This window comes from Bacillus rossius, chromosome 13 (assembly GCF_032445375.1).
Source record: "Bacillus rossius redtenbacheri isolate Brsri chromosome 13, Brsri_v3, whole genome shotgun sequence".
In the NCBI taxonomy this organism is placed as follows: Eukaryota; Metazoa; Arthropoda; class Insecta; order Phasmatodea; family Bacillidae; genus Bacillus; species Bacillus rossius.
The window spans coordinates 18,667,681-18,681,361 of NC_086340.1; the positions used below are offsets into that span (position 1 = coordinate 18,667,681).

At 40.8% G+C, this 13,681-nt stretch overlaps 1 protein-coding gene across 1 annotated transcript in view; it reads right to left on the reverse strand.

The window, feature by feature from the left end:
* Positions 1-13,681, reverse strand: part of LOC134538304 (neuroendocrine convertase 2-like) — a 358,913-nt gene that overhangs the window by 31,525 nt on the left and 313,707 nt on the right. The window contains exons 6-8 of the mRNA XM_063379498.1: positions 9,698-9,786; positions 6,002-6,177; positions 1,325-1,537 (exon numbers count right to left, since the gene is read on the reverse strand). Coding sequence (XP_063235568.1) covers positions 1,325-1,537; positions 6,002-6,177; positions 9,698-9,786 — 478 coding nt within the window. The remainder of the gene's footprint in view (positions 1-1,324; positions 1,538-6,001; positions 6,178-9,697; positions 9,787-13,681) is intronic.

Sequence of the window (13,681 nt, forward strand, 5' to 3'; positions counted from 1 at the left end):
AGAATAGCATGACTTCTTGACACTTTGAAACATTCTATTGTGCGTATGTATACAAAGAAAGACGGTGAAGACAGAATATTATATGCATAGTAATATTTCTTTTTTTGAAAGATTGTATAGGCGAGTTGCACGAAACCAAGCCGCTGGAGAGATGAGGCCATGTCTGGTCTCACTGAAGATAACTCTTGGCAAGTATATACAGAGTGAGTCTGAATTCGACCGACAAATTTTTCCGTTGCAGGTTCGTCACTATAAACTAAGCTGAAAACATATGTACGTCTTCCAAAGGCTGGTTTACGTCTTAGAACATTTTTACTAAAAATTAAAATAGAGAAATATTTAAGATGGGACATTGAGCGTCTATATATTGTGTTTAATTGATCGAGTTTTAAAACCCTGGAGAATGTTGTCACTGAAGCAAAATTATTTAAATAATAATTGAGGGTAACACCTTTATTTTCTTCATGTTTTGTGGCGTGTTACTACCCTCAATTTATTCAAAGAAAAAAATTCTACCACAGCGAGAAAATTCGTGTAGTTGTAAAACTTCATTTGTAGGTATATAGTGCCCTACCACCTTACAGGTATCAGTTGATTATCAACCCTAAAAATTCCTGCTGCAACGCACAACGAAACTTCGGTACACACTTTCAACGCTATGAGACTCTACCTTGGAAGCCAAAATAGTTTATCAGACAAATGCCCGCGAAGGCTTACCATATACTTCAGGCTCACAAATTCTCTTTCCAAATATTTAATAGGTAACATATTTTACTACCGTAAAAAAAAATAACCCTTCGTGTTTCCAAACGCAACACCAGGTCATGTGGAGTTGTGGAGTGTTTGTTCTACTCGCCCCTACTGTAAAAAAAACCCACGTGTTTCCAAAGACGACATGTTAGGTTGAGTTTTGGGGTGTATTAACGACTCACACCCATCGTAAATAAATATTCGTATTTCCAACGGGAAAAAAGGTTGAGGTTAGTTTGGGGATGTTATTTCGGCTCACTTCCACTGTAAAAGAACACACGTGTTTCCAAATGCAACAACAGGTTAAGTTTTGGAGTGTTTGTTGGTCTAAACCCACCGTAAAAACACCCACGCGTTTCCAAATGCAACAGACCAGATTGAATTTTGGGGTGTGAGTTCGACTCATCTCCTTCTTTAAATGAGCACGCATTATTTCAAAAGTCAACAACAGGTCAGGTAATTTTTTCGGAGGTTGTTAGTTCGTCTCATCTCCCCCTTGAATGACCGCGGGGTATTTCCAAAGTCAACATCAGGTCAGGTAATTTTTTCGGGGGGTGTGTCAGCTCGGACCCACCACGCCGGTGTTGGGGTCCTTGGCGCCGTTGCTGAAGGTGGAGGCGAGCGTGGACGAGCAGCTCTCGTCGTAGTGCGCGTTCTGGCCGTCGTTGATGGCGCTGTTGATGGACACGGTCCACATGCTGGCCGCGTAGCCGTCGCAGTTGCAGTCGTCCTCCTCGCCGCCGTCCCCGCTCGCCCACACGTAGATGTTGCCCAGCCCGTTCCTGCCCTGCAAACACCCGGCGCCCACACAGGCACGTCAGCTATTCATCTCGGTTCAAAATCTATTTAACTCACCCCTAACACGAAAGAACCCATCGTTCCCACAGGCGGCAACAGTTCATAATGTTCGCAGGCCTTCACGGCAGTTAACTGCTCCCTGATGATGGTGACTGCAGTGTCGACCGAAACGTTGGTGAATTATTTGCCAAGGACACGGCTACAACCCAGAAGCCAAGCTACTTCAGACAACAGTTCAGTTTGAGTTTCGGATTGTTAGTTAGACTCACATCCCACCGTAAAAGAACCCAGCATGTTCCAAAGGCAACCAACGTGTTAGGTTTGATTTTTTTTTTAAATTTCAGACATAGAAAATTTGATTCCCGGGTAGATCAAGACATCTCGTCCGACCACTACTCACATCCACATGTAATTGTGTGGAGTTAATACAGAATCAAAATTTACCATGCACAATTTAAGATTACGCAAAGGCTAATTTGCCTGAATTTCCAAATTTTTCAGTTTTTGACAAAATTATTTGAAACTTTTTTTGTTTTTGGAAGACTAACAAATAGAAAAAAGAAATCATGGAACTACGTGTCTATAAATCTACTGGATCTGGCTGATTGTGGTTAAGTATATATACACATGAGTTTATTTCCAAATTAATTACGCGATGTTTTACTTTATATACACCTGAATGAATTATTGCACGTAAACTGCGCGAATCTGCTTTTATGTTGTTCATCATGCTTTCAGAACACCCAAAATATTGCGGAAATTGTGCATGGCCATTCTTTATTTATGATCCTAAATAACTTCGAATAAGTATTTCAATCTCTAAACAGTCACTTCCATTAAATAAAATCCTTTGATACTGTGTCCACAATCAAAAAATGTTATCGAACTATCTTCGCCTGCTGTAATTAACAGAACAGGACCTTGGGCATGTGCACCATCAGGTAGAAGTGAATAACAGTAGTTCTTCCAACAGTCAAGCATTTTTTAAGAGACTTGGTACTGGCGCCTCCAGTCGGGCGCTGGGGAAATTCTTCCTTTACGTCAAGAGTGCCCCCACCGGGGTGTTCTAATGTGGGAAGGGTGATGAAACTGCGGCTGACCAAACATACAGCCAGCACCAACCCATTGCACTGGCCCTTAACACAAATCACAGACCGACTGCACCTCCCAAGATCCTCCAGTCCCAGTCTCAAACAGAACAGGAGAGGATGTGTGTGAGGCGTTTCCTTTAAATCGCAGTCGGGTAACACCGTTAGAGCCTCGTCTACGACGGGAGGCTGAGAATACCCATTCCAGCATCACCACCAAGTACCTCCTAGCTCATTCGGCTCGCCAGAGAGTTGACCGTGTCCTTAGCCCTAAGGTCACAATACCGCTGGCGCCTACTCAGATCTACCACAACACGCATGGCGTGACGAACCACCTCAAACATGACAGTCGGCTACCAGTTGTTCTGCAAAAATTCTACTGTTAACCACTATTTTGTGGCAAGTTTTTATTGCCATTCTAATAACTATTCTTTCATTGTGCAGAAATTAACTCTGTACTATTGTCGACCTTTTTTTTGGTCAAACGAAACAAAACGGTTGTATAATGGCACGAAGGTTTGAGGGAGCCGATTTTCCTTCCCTGCCTTTTCCTCAAAACTCTTTGGAGAAGGTCTTCTTCATAACAGCAAAGCAACTTCGTGACTCTTGGCGACAACGGTGGGTATTTCAGGGTGACAATCCAGGGGGATGATTCTTTGAATGGTTTCTGCAAGGGAGAATGTAATGATTTGGGTAAAGTGAAGGCTAACTATTGTTTGAATTGTGTTCATGTCGCTTGGAGAACACTCGGAGGGTTCATTGAGCTGATGTGGTGAGCGACGTCACAGCTTCGGGCCGCTAGCCTGGACAGCTAGGAGAGGTCGGATAGGCCTCCACCGGACCACAGGTTTTCTGAGTGATGGAGGAGTCCCCAGAATGACGTGGTGAATCTGAGTGGGCGCCAGCGGAATTGCGAACTTAGGTCTCAACTCTCTGGCGAGCCGAGTGAGCTAGGAGGTACTTGGTGGTAGGGACCCGGAAAAATTCTCTGGTTCAATGACCTCTAGGATGAACTTTATAGTTCTACGTACACTCGGTCAAATGCCACCCTCTCATTGGCTGCTGTCTTTTGAAGGTGTGCCAATGTGGCCTGTGATTCGACACAGCTTCGGTTGAGTGTTTCTCACTGGGCCAGAGTCATCCAGGTGAGTTGTGAGCTAATAGCAGAGGCATTATGAGGTATAACTATATGAATTTTAGGCTGTCGTGAAATGAATCCGCGAATTTTTCCGGTCTCTACTTGGCGGTGATGATGCTGGAATGCCTAGCCTCGGCCTTTCGTCGTCGTAGCCGAGGTTCTAACGGCTTATACCCGACTTCGATTGAAAGGGAATGCCTCGAGGGAAGCATGTTGAGCGCGCCGGCCGACGGAAAGGTTCCCTGATGCGTCATACATAGCCTCTCAGGAACAAGGCGACCTCTACCTCCTCGTGATACCGCTGGTTTTCTAGCAGGGGCTACGCCATAAGGGTGAGGGACTTAAGCTGGGTTTACGATTGATTTCCTTAAGAATTATAACTTAACATCGAGCACACGATTAAGTCAAAACTACATTTTCCAGTTTATGACTGACATAGAAGTAGTTAATTCTAACCAATCACAGCACAAAACACATGGTCGGCCATTGTTCGAAACGGAGAAGCAGGTTTGAAATAGGTTATTGACAAATGGGATATCTATTTTTCGAAATGGATGATGATTACAAATGACAAATATACACGAATTCTAACCCGAAATACTGCCTCGCTCGGTCCAATAATAAGACATAAACTTCCGGTTTGAACGGTTCCGGTTTGTTGTTATTGGTCGCTTCCCTTAAAGTCTTAACGGAAAAATATAAAAAATATAACCATTTCTGTTAAGTCTCAAGTCATCATACGGTTCGCACACGACCCGTCAAAATTCACACACGACATTCCATAAACCATTCCACTAGTTTACATAGTCATATGGTAAGTACGCGACTAAGTCTTAGGTCTTGATTCTTAATTTTCGATCGTAAACCCACCTTTAGTCCCCAGTGGCTGATCCCTTGGGAAAGGAGATGTCCGGAAAAGGGCCGGGGAGATCAGGTCGGGACTCGTGGAGCGGAGACTTCCCCGTCGCTGGAAACCCACGTCGCACACGACCCGTCAAACTTTACACACGACATTCCATAAACCATTCCACTAGTTTACATAGAGTCAATTGGTAAGTACGTGACTGAGTCTTAGGTCTTGATTCTTAATTTTCGATCGTAAACCCACCTTTAGTCCCCAGTGGCTGATCCCTTGGGAAAGGAGATGTCCGGAAAAGGGCCGGGGAGATCAGGTCGGGACTCGTGGAGCGGAGACTTCCCCGTCGCTGGAAACCCACGTCGCACACGACCCGTCAAACTTTACACACGACATTCCATAAACCATTCCACTAGTTTACATAGAGTCAATTGGTAAGTACGTGACTGAGTCTTAGGTCTTGATTCTTAATTTTCGATCGTAAACCCACCTTTAGTCCCCAGTGGCTGATCCCTTGGGAAAGGAGATGTCCGGAAAAGGGCCGGGGAGATCAGGTCGGGACTCGTGGAGCGGAGACTTCCCCGTCGCTGGAAACCCACGTCGCACACGACCCGTCAAACTTTACACACGACATTCCATAAACCATTCCACTAGTTTACATAGAGTCAATTGGTAAGTACGTGACTGAGTCTTAGGTCTTGATTCTTAATTTTCGATCGTAAACCCACCTTTAGTCCCCAGTGGCTGATCCCTTGGGAAAGGAGATGTCCGGAAAAGGGCCGGGGAGATCAGGTCGGGACTCGTGGAGCGGAGACTTCCCCGTCGCTGGAAACCCACGTCGCACACGACCCGTCAAACTTTACACACGACATTCCATAAACCATTCCACTAGTTTACATAGAGTCAATTGGTAAGTACGTGACTGAGTCTTAGGTCTTGATTCTTAATTTTCGATCGTAAACCCACCTTTAGTCCCCAGTGGCTGATCCCTTGGGAAAGGAGATGTCCGGAAAAGGGCCGGGGAGATCAGGTCGGGACTCGTGGAGCGGAGACTTCCCCGTCGCTGGAAACCCACGTCGCACACGACCCGTCAAACTTTACACACGACATTCCATAAACCATTCCACTAGTTTACATAGAGTCAATTGGTAAGTACGTGACTGAGTCTTAGGTCTTGATTCTTAATTTTCGATCGTAAACCCACCTTTAGTCCCCAGTGGCTGATCCCTTGGGAAAGGAGATGTCCGGAAAAGGGCTCGGGGGGTTGTCAGGTTGGGACTCCCCCGTCGCTGGAAACCCAGTCCGGCCTACCCTCTCACACACACCCAGTTCCACAGGTGTCGGGGCACACACACACGCGGAGCAACTCGCCTCGTTGACGCCCCTCACGATGGCGCGCATGGTGGCGTTGCGCGGTCCGTCGACGGTCTTGCCGTCGTCGGTGGGGCCCCACGACGCGCTGTAGATGTCGATGAGGCTGGGCTCGTGGCCCATGGAGTTGGCCTCGATCAGGTCCGTCATGTAGGGCTGGTCCAGCATGCGTATGCCTGGGCCGGGGCAACCGCACACGGCATCGCGCTCTCAGTGACCGCGTGTGAGAATGTCATTCATCTCATATTTACACTTTAACCCTTAATGCATATCCAGTTTTAATATTATACAATCATAATTTAATCAGATGTTATTTAACTGTAATATAATTAGTATTATTTCATTCTTTAATTTATAATATAAAAAAAGATTTTAATAAATACAGATACTAACTAAATTAAATTCTTTAATTGAAATAATATGTTAAATATGTATAGACCATTATTATTATATAATTATTGTCTAATACAATAATAACGTAATATAATGTAAAAAAAATTGCAAGTTAATATTGTTCTCTATATTATATTGAGATCTTATTAATATATATGAAATACCTCTCTTTTTGTGATAAAGTTTTTAATATATATATCATGGTATCTTATTATTAATATTACTACTATACTTGCTCACAAAATAGTATGCAACGGCCCCGCCACAAGTGTAAGACCATCAGGTGATGCTCTTTTGGTTATAAATTGAGGCTGTCAGTATAAGTCATAGGTTTAAGTGTAAATCCTAGTGAGATCGTTGGGGGGGGGGGGGGGGGGAAGCAGGCCTCCCTGGGGTGTTGCTTGGCCTGGCAAAATGATAAATTTGAAAGGGAAATGGTAAACGTAACACCGCGACTCACCCCCTAGGGAAATCCTACAGATTTTTCGCCCCTCGTGTAAAAGAATATAGGACAGTTTTGAGAAAAAGAATCCTCAAACACTCGAAAGAGAATAAACATTTTGATGAATAGTTTACGAGAACTTGCTACGTGGCAACATAAATCTTAAGACTACACGATTATCGCTTTGGGATCAAAAAAAATTTCCTTTGCCTACAAGAAATCTCATACTATCATTCAATTAAAATATAACATCTATATTTCGTCACTTACACCCCTTTGCTAATAACCGCCTCAATTTTAATTGCACTTAAAATTTTCTCTTAATACATTTTTAAAAAACTAATTGATGATTCAAATTTTAAACTTTATTTGTTAAAAACAAACAAATTTAGAATTATGAAATATATTTTTCACAGGTTTTAAAAGGTTTTGGAAATGATGGAGTATATTTTGTATATGTGATCAAACCTGTATGTAGTAAAAAAAACCTGTTTCAAGCATCTGTGATTTGTTTTAAAAATCGTATATATTAAAGTAATTTAGATACGTAAACAAATATCAGTTCGAAGTAATAATTATTACTATCGCCACTACCTTCCGTTTTATAAAATTTGCTAGCTAGTCGTCAAATTTCCTAATGGTCTTAAACTTTTGGTAATACCTGTAGAGTCCATTCTTATTTAACATAGTCACTTTTGCTTTTTTATTTTTTTATTAATGTGCTGCAGAAAAAAAATGCGTTATTAAGTTTTATGGGTACTGAAGACATGTTGTCAGCAATAGTAAGGTTACACATAAATCCAAAAATGGCACAAGCCTTGCGTGGCAGTTTTACATGGTTAAAAAGGTTTCAAAACCTGCCATATCGTAAGTGTATTTATTATATTGAATTGTGTATCAAAGTTTCATTTGTGACCGCGTTACATTGTGAAAAATATTAATTCTATGCTATATATCAGTCTATAATAGTTTTGCATTTGGATTATACTCATTCAAGAACGAAAGTTTTGTTCGTAATTCGAAATAGTTCCAGGAAAATGGCAGAATTTCGAATTAGAAAGTGTCCATGGCCTCTGTGGAAGGACCCCCCCCCCCCCCCCAATTAAAGGAGAGGGGCACCTCCCCCACAAAAGTGAAAATTGGACATACAGGATAATTTTCGCAGCCGGTATGGATTGAGGATAGTGCTTAGTTGTGGTGTGAGTCTTCTATGGCATAGCAAGCAAAGTATACCGTTTACAATTCACCTGCACTTTACTTGGATAGCTTACAATTCACATGGATGAAAGCCACAATCACAACCTGAACAGTTCCGAAGTTTACCGAAGTGAAAGGTTAGGTTGCGTTAGGTTTGTTCAATGTAATAAATAACAGTTCTTTTTTTTCCGGGAGGGTAGGTTGGGATTAGGTTAGGTTATCGTAAATAAAATTATAGGTTGGTTAGGTTAGCGTTATTTAAAATACTATATGATCGTAAAATATATAAATCCCTGCAACATGGTTGTTTTGTTCTTTTTCGCGAGCGATCGGAAAACTTCGGAGTACTTCGTAACTGTTCGTGTGTGGCTCTCATCCCTGTGAACTGTAGGCTTCCCCAGCACGCCATTATACCGCCGGCCCGTCGGCCTGTTTCTTATGCATTCAACCTCCCTAACAGTGAAACCACAGCTGTTAATTACAAGCAATAAATAAGAGCATGCAACTTTCGCGAAAAGATCTCCAGACAAGCTGGGAGTCAAAGCACTATAGCATCGTCTGTGTTCCGTGACTGGTCGACTTTCTTTCAGGTACATGTCTACTGTTTGTAGACGAATCACAGTCGTTCAGTGTGGAAGCAAGCGCTCCCTGAATGACATGGTCAAATAAGGTAATTGTGTCTCTTGCAGACGGTAACCAATCACAAGGAAGGAAACCACTGGCGCGCCTACACCTTATTGCAGTCTAACGAGCGGACAGATTTTTTTTTTCGCGAAAAATGCATGGCCCTAGCAATATACTATATTGTCTGTAATTTCGCATGATGCAATAATGCACAGTTCCACAAAGTTTAATAATTATTCCATTTCTAAAACATACATACAATTGAAAATAAAACATTTTCACGGGTCATCATCTCAAAACTAAGTTTATTTTTTTAAATTGTGGTCACGGTCGCTAGGCATAACCTTTCACGCCATATTGAATATTGACGTGAACCTTCTTCATATCCGATGGGGTAAATTTTAATTGTTTACTTCCTTCTGGACTGAAACTAATCACTTAATAATTCGAAAGTTTTAAAGATTAGCCTCTTAATGAAACGTCAGACCGGGTTGCGCAGACTACTCAAGACGTCCGATGGACGACGCAAACCGGCGACGACTGACGTCATTGGTAGGGCCATGCATATTTCGCGAAAAAAATACCGAGACTAGCTGAAAGTTAAAACACTGTAGCATTGTCTGTGTTCCGTTATTGGGTGATTTTCTTTCAGTTACATGTCGATTGTTACAACACCAATCACAGTAATTCAGTGCGGAAGCAAACGCATCCTGAGTGGCTCGGTCAAAAAATGCAACGACTCTCTAGCAGATGGCCGCCAATCACAAGGAAGAAACCTCTGGTGCGGGTATACCTTGTTGCAATCTAATAACCGTTCAGATTTATTCGCGAAAAAAGCCTGCCCCTATTAATTACTTAATAATTCGAAAGTTTTAAAGATTAGCCTCTAATGAAACGTCAGACACCGGGTTGTGCAGACTACGCAAGACGGCGGAAAGCAGTGCGACCTCCCAAATTCACTGGGTGGTTTTTTGCTCGCGGGACGCTCGGTCCGTGCTTGTGTCGGTTGTCTCCGCGGCCTCCAGCTGTGAGGTACTCGCCTGCTATCTTGGAGTCGTAGGCGACGCCGACGCCGCACACGCCGTTATCCCTGGCGGCCGCCACCTCACCGGCGCATCGCGTCCCGTGGCTGGGACAACACCACACAAACACATTTCATACAATACATTACAACACAAACACAGTACAACACAATGCATTACAACAAAAACACATTAAAACAAAAACACATTACAACACAAATACATTACAACACAAACACAGTACAACACAATACATTACAACACAATACATTACAACACAAACACATTAAAACAAAAACACATTACAACACAAATACATTACAACACAAACAAAGTACAACACAATACATTACAACACAAACACATTAAAACAAAAACACATTACAACACAAACACATTACAACACAAACACATTACAACACAAATACATTACAACCATTGGCGTAGCTGTGTTCATAAAGTTGGGGGGGGGGGGGGACAAATGATGATTTTGATGTCATGTAAACCCATTCCCCTCTTACTAAGACGGGGGGTCCGGGGGTCCTCCACCGGAAAATTTTGATTTTAAAAGTGCAAAATAGCGCTTTTTAAGCAGTTTTTGTATCTATCCATTGTATACATCGATGTTAAAATTATTATTGTTCCTTAAGATAAAATTTGAGAGTGAAGAAATTACAAATAAAGTTGGGCAGAATAATATTATAAAATAAAAATATCACGGTCTAGAAAGTTGGGGGGGACAGTCCCCTCCACCCAAAAAGTTCAGGGGGACATGTCCCCCCAGTCCCCCCCGGTTCCTACGCCCCTGAAACACAAATACATTACGACTTGATGTAAGCTTTTGGACATACGCCATTGCTAAGCACATGTAGGCTATGTATGTCTGTAGAAGAAACCATTGTTTTCGTACCACGTGCGTCTCTTGCCTGTCGACGGGAGCAGATAGCAGTTCCCGAAACGTCGCTTCTTTCTGTTTTGGAAAACTAGTTGTGTTTGTTTCGTCTTTTCGTTTTGTCGTGTTTTTTGTCTCGTTTCAACTGTTGTGCTGAATTTTTTTTGGGTTCAATATTTTTGTGCTGTCATCATTTGTGGTTTTTTTTTTCGTTCTCTTAGTACATTTTTCTTTGTTTGTTGACCATATTCCTGTTATGGAATATTATGTGGTGTTTATATCCTGTTGACAACAGCAATTTTTTGCTTAATTTTGTATTTTTGTCTTTTGGGGTTTTTAGTTTTCTTCTACAGACATACATGTGCTTAGCAATGGCTTATGTCCAAAAGCTTACATCAAGTCATGCACTCCCATTGCACAAATCTTTCAAAGATAATACAATACATTACAACACAAATACATTACAACACAAATAAATTACAACACAATACATTACAACACAAATACATTTCAACATATTACATTACAACACAATACAATACAACACAAATAAATTACATACAATACCTTTCTAATGGGTCTGCGTGATTGAACCAATCTACTGGCCCACAGTCGTAGAGGGGAGCGTCGAGAGAATTTTTTTAAATCCAAATCATCAAATAAATCAAAACATACCTTGAGATAAAAAAAAAATAATCCACGAAATTCACGGGTCTCCAAACACGGTGAAAACGCTGGGGTAGAATAGGGGTCTCAGTGACCTCATTACAACGCAACACATTACAGTCCTGGTCTCTAGCGACGCAAATAATAGAGACAGAAGGGGAAAAAAAAAAGAAATTTCATATATTCAGTTCTTGTTCGGCTGAAATTCAGGTTCTTGTATCTCGACGAAGCTTCTGTCTCGGTTGTCATCTGGAGGACCCTGGACCAATGGGAGACCCATGACCAACGAAGTATCGAATCACAGCCTGCCAAGCTGAGACGTCTCAGAAGTCCAGCAGCCAATGAGCAGGGGTCATTTGCCCGAGTGTGCAGAGAACTGCATGAAGTCCATCCTGGATGTTACTGAAACCGCTATTCTACCCCGGTGTTTTCACCATGTTTGGAGACCCGGAAATTTCGTGGATTTTTTTTTGATCGCAAGATATGTTTGCATTTATTTGATGATTGGATCAAAAATTCTCTCGACACTCCCCTTTACGACTGTGGGCCAGTAAGAGTGGTTTAATCACGTAGACCCACTACAAACAAGGGGAGTTTCTGCAGTAAGAAATCCGCCAATGGACAAGCATGTGTGCGTAGAGTATAACATAGTGCAATGAATCTTAGCCTGAAGCCAAATTTAGCCACTAATTTTCCGGGTCACTAATCACGCCTTGCTGCACGAATTTTAGATGGACGATTTCCACTGCATAGTATGAGTCAACAAAAGTGGATTACACAATTAAGCTAAAGGCCCCACAGGAAAAAAAAACACAGGTATAGAATCCAACAGTGACTCTAACTTTTAAATAGCCAACTAACACATAACCTAGATGAACTCAAAACTAAAAAAACAAAAAAAAAAACTATGTTGGTAGAATCAGATTTGTCCAAAATATTCTGACAAAAGAAGACAAATAGCAAACAGAAAAATGTCGATCATAGTAAAAACATTTACACAAAAAATATGTATGTAAAGTAGCTTGGCTTCTGGGTTGTAGCCGTGTCCTGCGAACATTAATATGTATGTAAAAACAGAAAAAAAAAAAAAACAACAGCAAATTACCAATTCAAGTAAAAAAAACAACGTAGTTCGACTGAGAGGACGGCACAAGACTTCATGATGTTCATGGATCTGTAGTATCAACCCTTATTAAGGGGAGAAAACACTTTATGCAAGGAACAATCGCCGAAGACTGAAAGTTGGGGGTGGAGGGACAGGATTTAATACGTGGCTCAAACCATTTGTTTAAGAGGGCAGTAGCCTAAATTATTTTGATTCCACAATTTCGTTTTTTTACACATTTTGAATAAGTTTATAGTATGACTATCGTTGATCGTTAATAAAATGTTTCATAAATTTAATAATTTTTTATTAAATTTTTTTAGTAACTTAAAGCTAAATTTTTTGTCAACTCTAGAATTAAGAACACGTAATTGTGTTGTATACAGTTTTAAATTATTCATATGTGTATAGCCTTTGTCGTGCATTACTAAATGGTTTAAATATAATTCATAAATCAATAAAAATATTGGTTTTCCCGCAATCCTACAAACCTGAGTTTTTCATGGTTTTGGGAAATCCAACATTTATGTTGATTTAAGAATGATATACAAAACAAATAAGCAATACCTGTCAAAGGCTGCGCACTATCGTTTAATTGGAAACTGTATTCAACACTATTACAGGTGTGTATAAGGAATCTTTTGTAAACGACAATAAAGAATTTTATTGTGTATGACATGAGATCTGTCGAAACCAACATGGCGTATTTTGTTCATATCAGATGGGAAACTAAGTATAATTGATTAAAGCACTGTCTTTGTTCGCAAACATTTTACCTTCAACTCGATAATCTGCTGACAGGTTACGTATCTGTTACAGTTAGATAATAATTACCAGTTTATTTATTTATATATATTTTTTTTTTGCTGTTGGTTACGTGGGAGATCTTTCGACGACTATTCAAACTCATATAGAAGTGATACATAATGATTAAAATATATATACAACATTTTTTATCTCTTCATCGGAATTTGTAGCTTAGAACAAATTTATCTGGTAACTGTAACAATACTACGTGTTAAAATGAAACAAAATTTCATTTTAACGTTTTTCCAATTGTATGGACGTAAAAAATGTTAGGTGATTTTACAGACCAAAGCTTCCTGTATCATACAATTAAGCCCTTACGGGTATACCGATATAGACCATTCCAAAACGAAAGAAAATGAAGGGGGAAAAAATGTTATCCTTTGTTATTTCAAGCAATAATTATTTTACCCTGTCGTTCTAAACCAAAGGTATTTTTTCCAACGATAAAGATATAAAATAAAATAACTTTATATCGATGAATTGTTGGGGTGTTCTTCCTGCTAAATGAGTCTTCAGTTGTTAAGCAAGC